The sequence below is a fragment of the Cucurbita maxima genome, unplaced genomic scaffold (genome assembly GCF_002738345.1).
Source record: "Cucurbita maxima cultivar Rimu unplaced genomic scaffold, Cmax_1.0 Cma_Scf00001, whole genome shotgun sequence".
Lineage (NCBI taxonomy): Eukaryota > Viridiplantae > Streptophyta > Magnoliopsida > Cucurbitales > Cucurbitaceae > Cucurbita > Cucurbita maxima.
Window position 1 is genome coordinate 7,303,058 of NW_019272017.1, and position 11,261 is coordinate 7,314,318.

The 11,261-nt window shown below is 33.3% G+C and overlaps 1 protein-coding gene across 1 annotated transcript; it reads right to left on the reverse strand.

The window, feature by feature from the left end:
• Positions 1-2,781: 2,781 nt before the first annotated feature.
• On the reverse strand, positions 2,782-10,233 carry LOC111478990. The gene is made up of 14 exons (XM_023123452.1): positions 10,106-10,233; positions 9,427-9,725; positions 8,672-8,788; positions 8,329-8,387; positions 7,579-7,684; positions 7,277-7,348; positions 6,688-6,747; positions 6,454-6,583; positions 6,180-6,373; positions 5,820-6,004; positions 5,495-5,621; positions 4,522-4,799; positions 4,115-4,358; positions 2,782-3,137 (listed from the first exon to the last, which is right to left on the reverse strand). The coding sequence occupies exons 2-12, from the start codon at positions 9,688-9,690 to the stop codon at positions 4,770-4,772; spliced, it is 1,344 nt and encodes a 447-aa protein (XP_022979220.1). The 5' UTR covers positions 9,691-9,725; positions 10,106-10,233; the 3' UTR covers positions 2,782-3,137; positions 4,115-4,358; positions 4,522-4,769.
• Positions 10,234-11,261: the final 1,028 nt, after the last annotated feature.

Genomic DNA, 11,261 nt, shown 5'->3' on the forward strand with positions numbered 1-11,261 from the left:
TTTTTTTTTTTTTTTTTTTTTTTTTTTTTTTTTTACATGATTACATATAAGCACAAGCTTAAAATTTTAAAATTTTCTTATACTAAAATTTAATTTTAAATTATAAATCTAATTTTTTAAATTTAAATTTTACTCAAATAAACCCTTAAATTTTAAGTTTTATGTTTAAATAAGTGGATTTTAACAAATAATTCAAATATGACGAGAAATTTACGGATTGGAAATTAAAATTTTTAAAATTATTAATTCTCAATTGAAGTTAAATTTAATGTTAAAATATCCATAATTTAGCCTAAATTTTAAATTAAACTTTTTGTGTAATACAACTCTAAAATTATAATTTTATATCTAACGTCTTCAAATCCTAATTTGTTACACAAAAAAAATTAATTTCACAAATTTGAAAATTAAAATATTGTTAGAGGTACCTATGAAACAATTTTTTGAATTTATGATTTATAGATGTGATGCACACATAAAGTTATTTATTATATTTTAATAGATTAATTATATAAAATAAGTGTAATATTTTCAAGATAATTAACAGACCATTAATTAATGGTACAACTAATTTGAACGTGGTTAATATAAATAATAATAATAATAATAATGAATAATTTATTATTATTATTATTGGTTCAACCTCGAGGTGGAGGAAACCTGTGTCCATGTTGACTTTGCCTTGTTGTCTTATTTTTATAGTAACGTACCGAATAATTTGTCGAACAATAATTTTTTAAGATAATATATTTAAAATTAATATTTTTAGTAGAACTCTAATTTAAAACAACTAAAAAAATTGACATCGACGTGTGCGGTTTCGTTAGTCAAAATACAGCTGCTGGTATAGTTGTTGAATCGTTTAGCAATATTAAAATAATTAAAAAAATCATGGGTTCATAAGTAAGGAATACTATTCTCATTAATACAAAACATTTTGAGAAAATCAAAAGTAAAGCGGGTTTATACTCGAAGTGAATGACATCATAATATCTTGGAAGTCCGTAGTGTCGAACAAAAAAGTTACGAGGCACGAAGGTGTAGTCAGAGTGACTCGAGTGTTGAACAATGAGTGTATTTTGTTCGAGGAAAAGATGGTTGAAGATTATTGAAAAGAGTGGTTTAATCATAGATTTATAAGAAACATTGATGTTCAAAGTGGATAATTTATCAACGATCATTTCAAATGTCGGTAGCTAAAAATCCTACTTCTTTAGTGTTTGAGCGGAATAAAAAAAATAATTATTTTTTTAATTCAACGACGTAAAAAGATTTAAAATTTGGACTTGTTACGGGTCAATTATCGGTCGTCTAAGGTATACTTAAGTTGATACGCTCCATTAATTCATGGCTAGAACGTAATTGAATTTTTTATTACCATTATCATTTTGCAATCTCTTTGTGTTCTCACCCACCTATTGTCCCATTTAAATATATATTTCCAACAAATTTGTCCTCTTTTATTTCACATTTCAATTATTTAAAATGAGAAAAAGAAAGAAAAATAAAATAAAATATACATTCGTGGAAAATGCATTCTACTTTTAATTAATTTCCTTAAAACGTTAATTTAAATAATAGGACATGTTGATTATGAAGTAGCTAATAATATGGTTATTCTATTAAAAGAAATGATTTTTCTACTCGTTTTAAAAATATTCAATTTTAAAATGCTTCAATAATATTCTTAACTTTTTAGAAAAGTCTAAAAAAGTAAAAAAAAAAAAAAAAAAATAACGTCACAGATTAATATTTTATTTAAAAAAATACACAAACTCTCAAATGGATTTACTTTGGTGTTGAAAAAATATTTTTAAATTCTCAAAAGTTCCATTAATGCCCTTGAACATTTCTAAAAACTTCAAAAATGCCAAATTTTTATTTTTTTAATTTTATGTAACATTAAAAGAGATAATTTATAATGTACGGATAGAACAGTATCTATCCAAATATTAATTCTACTTTTAAAATTGAACTTAAAATACTTCAATAAAACTTTTTAAAATTTAAAAATATTTTAAAAACAATAATTAACTAATTTGAAAAAAAAAAAAAAAACTAATTATATAAGTTGGCGAATAAAATTGGAATCCAATTAGAATCGGCCTTCCTCGTGATTCACGGGGATTCTTCCCCTGCGTATGGCCTACGAGTTAACAGTTTGCACGTCGAAGAATAGTTGTAGAATTAAATTATAAGTAATATAGCTATAAAAATAAATTAAAAAAAAGAATTGATTTTTTCAAAAAATTTCCTTATAAAAATTGGAGACATTTTAATTTAATTTAATTTATGGTTTCATTAAATATAATGGTATTTTAATATTTAGAACACGGTTTAAGGAATGAACAATGGCTCAAAGAAAACTCACCAAAAAATGAACGTCAAAACCAAGGCTTTTGCACCTCTTTATATACACGGCCGTTCTTGATAATCAGCTTAAAACTACGGTGACATGAACAAGAAAACAACAATTAATCTTGAATTCTAAACACCCTTATCGCTACAAAATTGATTTGAGATTGCTACTACCTTTCACCCTTCATAGTCTGTATCAGGATCTGCATCAATAATATCAGGGAAATCATCTTCTTGCAGTAACTTCGAGCCGAGATCATGTAAGAAATCGTCGGTTTTGTCTGATTTTGATGACATGGGAGAAGCAAAGACATCAACTTTCTCTACAACCCCTACTACTTCTGTGATGGCTGCTGTAGCGGCCTGCTCGGTCGTCTTGGGCGTTTCTATACTCACCAGGCCATTTGCATAGGGCTCATTTTCGAGATCATTTGAGATATTATATGTCATGTCATAGTCATTTATTGGATTACCTGTAGCATCTCTAATTGGAGCCTCTTCAATGTTGTTTGCAAATACTCTGTCGTACGAGAACTCGTCGTCCAACTCAGGGTCGCTCTGCTCCATGCCCTGCGTGTCGATCTTCAACAATTTGCTAGAAGTCATACTACCAAAGTACATATCTTCCTGGAATTTATAGGTAGCTTGTGGTTCAGGAGAGCTCAAACGCACATGCAAGAAATCCGACAGGGTAAGGACCCTCGGATGTATTAGGACCTCCATGGCTAAGAGAGCATGCGCACAGAATTCAGCAAGTTTGGATCAATTTTCTTGTTTACCTGAAGAAGAAAGTATCTATCAAAAAATAGCTAACAAAAACCATAATGTAGTGCTTTCAATAGTCTAAAAATTCATGTAAATCACGCGTTAGCTTAACCAAAGCAAAATTATTTAACAAGAAAGCGAACATAGTATCTATAATTATCAATAAGAATAAAGCTGTAGAATTGCTTGTGTAGATTTTCTTTTCTCTTCTTTTCTTCTCCTGTTTTTTTTAGGGTGAGCAACATGGTGATAGTATGCTAGTCCTTTACACTCAAAGCATGTCATGAAGGTATTTGGTTAGCACGTCCAAGGAAGGCAAGTTCACAGATCATGAACATAATCTCATTGTGAGATCCCACATCAATTGGGGAGGAGGATGAAACATTCTTTGCAAGGGTGTGGAAAACTCTCCCTAGCAGACTCGTATTACAAACCTCGAAGGAAAGCTCAAAGAGAACAATATCTACTAGGAGCGGGCTTGGGCTATTACAAATGATATCAAAGCTAGACATCGAGTGATGTGCCAGTGAGAAGGTTGAGCCCCGAAGGGGGTGGATACGAGGAGGTGTGCCAGCAAGGACGCTAGGCCCCAAAGGGGAATGGATTGGGGGGGAGTCCTACATTGATTGGAGAAGAGAACGAATGCCAGCGAGAATGCTGGACCCCAAAAGGGGTGGATTGTCAGATCCCACATCGGTTGGGAAGAAGAACGAAACATTCTTTATAAGGGTGTGAGAACCTCTCCCTAGCAGACGCGTTTTAAAAATCTTGAGGAAGCTCGAAAGGAAAAGCCCAAAGAAGACAATATCTGCTAGTAGTGTGTTTGGGCTATTACACTCGATCCTAGCAAACCACCTCTTAGAGAAGTAGTCATCAGTCATTATCTTGCAGTTCATGTTTTCATAAAAACATCTGCAGTTTGACTCATAAATAAGGCGAGTTAACATCCTTGCCTTCCACAGGATCAAATGACATTTCAAAAGAGATTTACCTTTACGGAAAAGCTCAAGACCTTGAGCCAAAGCCAGAGAGCGTATATGGACAGCGGACAAAAATGAAGCCAGTAGTGCACGAAATGCCGCCAGCTGATAATCTGCCCAAACCTCAATAGATTCATTATCTCGGAAAAAGATGTCATCTGAGGCCTGTGGCCATTCGAAGGAAGATGTTGCGGCTGTTATTAAAAGATGTTCAACTTTGGCACGCCACCCTTCTTCAGTTCTCAAAGCACCAGCCTGTGCAAATAAATAAATGGAAAAAAAAAGAAAAGAAAAGAAAAGAAAAGATAAAGCAGTTAGCAATTAGCAACCATATCAGACACAAAAGGGAACCCAAAAGACCCCATTCATGGCTTTTAAAAAAATCACACGAAAAAAGAAAAACATATATAATGCCTACCAATGTAAGAAGAGTCTCCAAAGACTCGAGTGCAGCTATCCTCAAGTGGACTGAAGTAGACATACAGCTGCTGGTAATGTCGCCTGATCCATGCCTCTCGTGCTGCCCTTTCATAGAAGTGGGAACTGAAGGACGTTTTCTCTTCTGATAGTGATGCAGCAATTCGCTTTGTGCTTCCTTTGGATTCACACTTGATGGATCACAACTCTCATTATCAACAGGGTTCAAATCAACTAGTGCATTGTCAATCACATCTCGTGCAAGAGATGCAGCCATTCCTGACTCAGATTCAGCATCGAATAAATATACATCCCAAAACATTATTTCTGTAGACATTAAAATATTAAAAATGATAATACCCATGCCAAACGAAACACAGATTATATCTTTTAATAATTTTATAAAAGATAGCATTGAAAGATCCATGCATATTCAGCAGTAAGCAAGTTGGATTGGCAAACAGATTTGCTCTGATAACCTTAACGCTGGTTCCTTTCATAGTCAAGTGCCAAAGTCCTAAATTTTTCACATTGCCTAAAAAAATATCTAATTCTAATTAGCTCCAAAAGGACTTGAATTCTGTGCACCCTTCAGTGAGCAATTTTTTTTGGCTAACCATCAAAAAGATGAGAATGAACTCCCCACTTTCAGAAAAATGGGAAAAAAAAATAAAAATAAACCTAACTTCTTTAATTTTCTTTTTTTTAAAGGGCACCTATAACTTAACTTGAATAAGACAATGTGCTTCGATTTCAGCCATCTTTGAATAATTTTTTTTTAAAAATAATCAGATTAAAGAGAAAGTACAAGGGGAAAAAGTCTTTAAAAAGGGCAGGCAACAAATACAATCAAGTTATTAGTTTCATAATGGTACGATCACATTATACAAATTCATAATGGCTAATTGATTTTTCTGAGAAAAGAAATTTAATTGACAAGTAGATAGATGCATATTAGATATACTACTGCTTACCAACGCCAAAGACATCATCAATAACTTAGCAACTGCATAGATCTTTACTCTTAGTTCTGCAGAGACACACTTCTTGAAGTACTTCACAATGAGTCGCACAATAGATGCAGCATGTGGTAACAATTGACTGCATAAGAATTTAATAATAAATATATAAACAAAAATATAGCATCCATATTTTTAGTGACAATTGAGTGGCTAGGCTTGACACATTTTCCTCCTAGCATAAGTAAACTAAGTGGATCTCACGAAGGTTTTGAAATAAACACTCAATAATTAAGATTTTATGGTATATTGTGCATGTAGTTAATAGTAGATGCCTTGCCTGCGAAGCCTCTTAACAATGACAATGAGGAGATTCAAACTGTCTGAATGCAGTGCCGGAAGTTCTGAACACATTGACTCTTGCTGCAGAGATGTCATAAATGGCACTGAAGTGGGTGGCAAAGAACCATCCACCATCAGCACTCTCTCGACAATTGCTAATAAAGGGCGAATGGGAACTGCCACCTGATAAAGTACATATAAAATATCAATTTGACATAATTTTTCTTATTTATACTATCTTCATTAATAATAATAAAGTGAGGTCTCACTGTAGACAAACATAGATTCATATTGAGACAAATTGTTCCTCTTTTAAGACGAGCATAAAAATTAAAAAAAATGGATGTTGTGATGCTACCTGATGGTTGTATGAACTTGTTATCATTGTAGAACAGCAAAACATCAGGGTTGAAATACTAGGTGTTAACATTCGCTCTGAGCTCCTTGTTATTTTGTCAAAGGAATCTTCTGACAACGAATTACAACCTAAAGGTGGTGGAGGATTTTTTCCTGGTGGAATCAGTAACCTTAAAACTTCATGGCCTTTTGAATCTACAAAAACATTAAAATGGATCATTATCACCATCTTAATAAATTGAGAGAGCTTTATTTTATTTACAATTCATGTTTACCTTCACCAATGTCTTGGAGGGCCTCATTCAAGTGACTGTCGATGGATAACAAAATCTTCTGCATTAGTAAAGACCAGCTATCTTCATCTCCTTTTGATTTTGGAAGTGATGCCAGGCAATGGGCAAGCTTCTAAATGTTGGATATGAAACAGAGACAGAAATTATGGGGGAAGTTTAATGTTTATAGTGCCATCTTAGATTAAAAATACATTAAATTAAAAAGAGGCACAGTACCTTCAGCATATTAGAACTACACTTTCCTGAATATATTTTTGAAACAATCGCAGCTTCAGCCTGCAAAATATTTCATTACTTAATTCATCAGGAACAAACAAGGCATCATTATTTCAACATTAAAACAAACTTTGCACGGATTTACATTTTCTCAGTTTCTTTCAATTACGCAGATAAATAACATGCTAACAACATGAAGCCATATGTGCCAAGATGTCAAGAAAGGACAACCGAGTAATATTAACAACCCCTGACCTTCCAGTACAAAATGGCTTGTTATTAGATTATATAAAAATGGTTGGAAATCCAAGTAGAACTACTAAGCCCCCTCAGTAGGAAGATTTGGTGGAAGAAGGAAAAAAAAAAAAAAAAAAAAAAAATTCTAGGGGTTGGGTGCAGTTGTGGACAAAATTCAATTCTTTTAGCTCCTATTGGTAATACTCTCTCCAGTTTTTCATTGCAGCTTTTTTCTGAAGAATGCAATTTATTCCTTCTGCAGCTTGAATTCACCAAGTCAGAAAACTACCAATACTCCCATAAACGTAATCTATGAGAGAATGAATATCACATTATTCACTAAAGCACTTACAGAGTCGTAGTGACGATGGATTGTAAACAGGAAGAAAGCTATCAAAGTGCACAATAGATTAACTGCAGCGTCCTGCATCAACCAACATGCAAATAATTACATATTTTATTGGGAAACGAAAGTTGCACCTACCAAGCAAAGAGTACAAAAAGAGAGACGAGGAGTTTTCACAAAAGCCCAAGGAATTTACAAAAGAGGATCTCAGTTGGCATAGGTTATTAAACTGTCATTGTAACAAAATTATGTAGCTCATGAACACATGAAAATAGTCTGAAAAATTTGAGTTCACCTGTGCTACTTACCAAAACAGCTTCTGTATTATCATCGTGCAACAGCTTTATAACTGGTTGAATGACCTTCCCAGCACAAGAAATCCCATCTTTCTTTACACTTTGAAATCTACCCAATCTAATTTGTAAAAGAGATATCTTTAATAGTCATGAAACCAGCCATATTATGGTCAAACATATTACTTTAAAGTAATAGAAAATTTTATTTTTAAGTCAAACATGTAGAGGTGGGGATTCAAGCCTGGGACTTTTTGGTTGAGGATACACGTCTTAATCATTAGAGCTATGCTTGAGTTGGCAACAAAATGAACTAATAGTAACAACTTCCAGAATGTTATAAAACCAGTTGTCTATTATTCTCAAGTCAGAATTCACAGATCTAAAAGTCAATGCCGAAACGACAATATACAAATCCTAAGAGGCTGTTTAGTAATTCTTTCCAAAAGTGTCTTTCATATGCAAAAGGCATAACATAGATATTTTGCTTTTGGAAAGGGTACATTCAACTAACAGAAATATTTTTCAGAATGTTATTCTGTTGACTATTATTCTTAAGTCCCTATTCAATTGTTGAATCTGCATTTCTCAAAATCAATATAGAAACGACAATATACAACAAATCCTAAGAGGCTGTTCAGTTAAATCTACAAATGGCTTAACATAGATATTTTGCTTATGGAAAGGGCATATTTAACTAATCAACTTGTGTTTGAGTGACTACTTTGTATGATTAATTTCCATCAAGGTCAAATGAAGATGTACCTCAAGAATAAATCTGAGATCGAAGCACAAGAGGCAACCTTCAGAAACTGAGAATCTGTCTATGGAACAATAGAAAACACAAAGAACAAAAAAAAGTAGTGTAAAATTTTTAGTAGAATTCAAGTATTAAAAAAGCATTGATGATGATAAGTTGTTATACATAAGAGAAGAGCAAAGATGAAACCTACTAACAGTACTTGAATTATTGCAGATGCTTCGCTTATAGAAGCACTACTTTTGTCTGATGAGCACTTATTGTGTTTAACACATACATTATCATTTAACATTTTGGGCATTTATTACATGTAGCTAAGAATCAATCCAAGAGGAAAGTAAGCATTACCTGCACGTGAGGTAAAAGCCTGTGAAGCCATTCTGTATATGATGCCAAGAATCGACTAGAGCTGCATTGTTGACAAGTCACTCCAAGTAAAACAATTCCCGCCCAACATTTATCAGGCTTTAGAAAGAGTGGATGTCAAAATTAGTAACCCACAAAATGAAGTTCAGAAATTTCCCAAAAAATAAAAATCCAAAACAGTTAAAATTATATATTATCTACCTGCGTGCCAATGAAAAGTTAAAAATTCAAGCAAGATTCAAATCACAATATAGATTAGTAAGAACTTATCCCCCCATTTAAGTCGTCCTAAAAGTTGTCATGTGTACAATGCCATAACGTTCTTCAATTAAAAGCTATTCAAGCAAGATTCAAATCACAATATAGATTAGTAAGAACTTATCCCCCCATTTAAGTTGTCCTAAAAGTTATCATGTGTACAACGCCATAACGTTCTTCAATTAAAAGCTAAAGTCCCGCGCTTGTGTTTTGATGGCGTGCATATTTTCTACATTGTACTTCATAATCAACATTAGCTAAAATTAGCCATAATTTTTCGCTCAGTAAGCAGCATATTTTCCTATGAACTTCGATTCCCGCTGTTCTAATGAACAACTGAGAAGCCTCCCATCAAATCAAGCTGAACATATGCCCGCCAGCCAACAAATAGTTAAACCCACAAAAAGAGTATAAAGCAAAAGCTATATATCAATAAAATTTTTGGTTTAAATAGACTTCCATGAAATGCATACTTATACCATATCATTAGAGAGAAGGAGAAACAAGCGGTTGACCCAGGAATCAACAGCAGATTTCCAGATGTCGATCAGCTTTTGATCCATGGAAGTGAAGGATTCAGAGAGGAGATTGTGGATTTTGATCATAGAAACCCCTTTGGAGAGTTCCGAACGATCATTAAACGCCCGCTTGTCGTCAGGAACGTGCTCCCTAAGAAGCTTGTGTATCAAACGAGGCTTCAAAGCCGGGTCATGCATATTCACGACGAGATTGAAGGCCGCCATTTTAGCTGAACCACTGAGATTCCAGTGTCTAGTAACTATCAAAACGATTAGACAACTGTAAGATGCTAATGCAATCTCGACAGCCAGAATAATGCACAAAAACAAGACCGAAAATTCCCGTTCCCCTTTAAGCAAGACAAAACCCCAATGCCATGAGCTCGATGCATTTTCTCATTGAGTTGCAGCCCATGCAGACATAAACACAGCCAAAAACGAAAAGACTAAACAAACTTCTCTCCGCCTTCAACGAAGACGTAAACTCATCTCCGCCAAATCAAAGTACAAAAACGCTAAAAAACGTAAAAATTTCAGCATATAATTCCTAAACTCGAATATGCTTGCATGAGAAAGTGATCGATAAACACCAAAAGCATCAGCGCTTAACAGAAGACACAAAAGCAATCCGAAAACTCACCTTCCGGTTGAAACCCTAGAATATAAAGAGCCTTCTCCGTCTGAATAAAAGATTGATGATGAAGAATATGGAGACAAGAGGAACACGAAGAAGAGTAGGAGCAAGGAGCCGCGCAGTAGAGTTCACCGAGCGGGAACCACGGAGTTAAAAAAGGGTAGAGAGGAGATATATTGTAAAAGGCCGAACCGGTAATTGAACCATTTTTTTCGGTTGTACACGCTGGACTATTGAACCCATTTACACAAAATCAACCGAACCGTTTGGACCGGTTCTTGTCGTTTTATAGGTAGTAAAATATAGGTTTATTTTCTATTGCATAAAGAAATGGAAAATTATATTAACTTTATTTATTTATTGAAAAATTTAATTTTCTTTTGGCTCATTAGCCCAAGTGCACCGCTATGTCCACTTTGACCCGTTACATATATAAGTCCACCGGTAGCCCATGTTGTCCATTTTAACCAATTACGTTGTTAACGTCACAGTTAATTTTTTGAAAATATTGAATTTGTAACAGTTCAAGCCCACCATTAATAAATATTGTCTGATTTGGCTCATTATCCATAGTCGTTAGTTTCACAGTTTTAAAACATGTTTGCTAAGTAAAAGGTTTCACACTTTTATAAAGAATGTTTAATTCGGACCAATGTGAGACCTCACAAAAATTAAGAAAAGCTTTTCAATGTTTTCTATTGCAATAGAATCAATAAAATTCGATAAAATTGAAAGTTTAGAATCTAAATTAATATAACTTCACAATATTCGAGTCAAAAATTAAAAAAAAAAAATAAATTATAAAAATAAATAATCCATTAAATATCGTAAACATGACACTTCAAACCAATTATGAAGGATAAAACTTTTTGACATTGAGAGTGGATAATGAAAGCATGGTTGGTTGGTTGGTTGGTTGGTTGATTGCGGTACCACTCCGGTGGTTCATAATGCCCCGTAATTCATGCCCACCAACAAAGGAATGGAGCCAATCATGAACTAACTTCTTACTTCTATCCATGGAAATTGGAAACTTTGGATATTAGATTTAATGAATTATTTGTGTTTTTTTTTTTTTTTTTTTTTTTTTTTTTTTTTTTTTTTTTTTTTTTTTTTTTTTTTTTTTTTTTTTTTTTTTTTTTTTTTTTTTTTTTTTTTTTTT

Coding starts and splice junctions, on each gene's coding strand:
- LOC111478990 (XM_023123452.1), bottom strand. CDS start 9,690: ATGGCGGCCTTCAATCTCGTCGTGAATATGCATGACCCGGCTTTGAAG. Junction 8,789..9,426: donor TCCTTCTCTCTAATGATATG/GTATAAGTATGC, acceptor CTCTTTCTAAAG/CCTGATAAATGTTGGGCGGG. Junction 7,349..7,578: donor ATAATACAGAAGCTGTTTTG/GTAAGTAGCACA, acceptor TGGTTGATGCAG/GACGCTGCAGTTAATCTATT.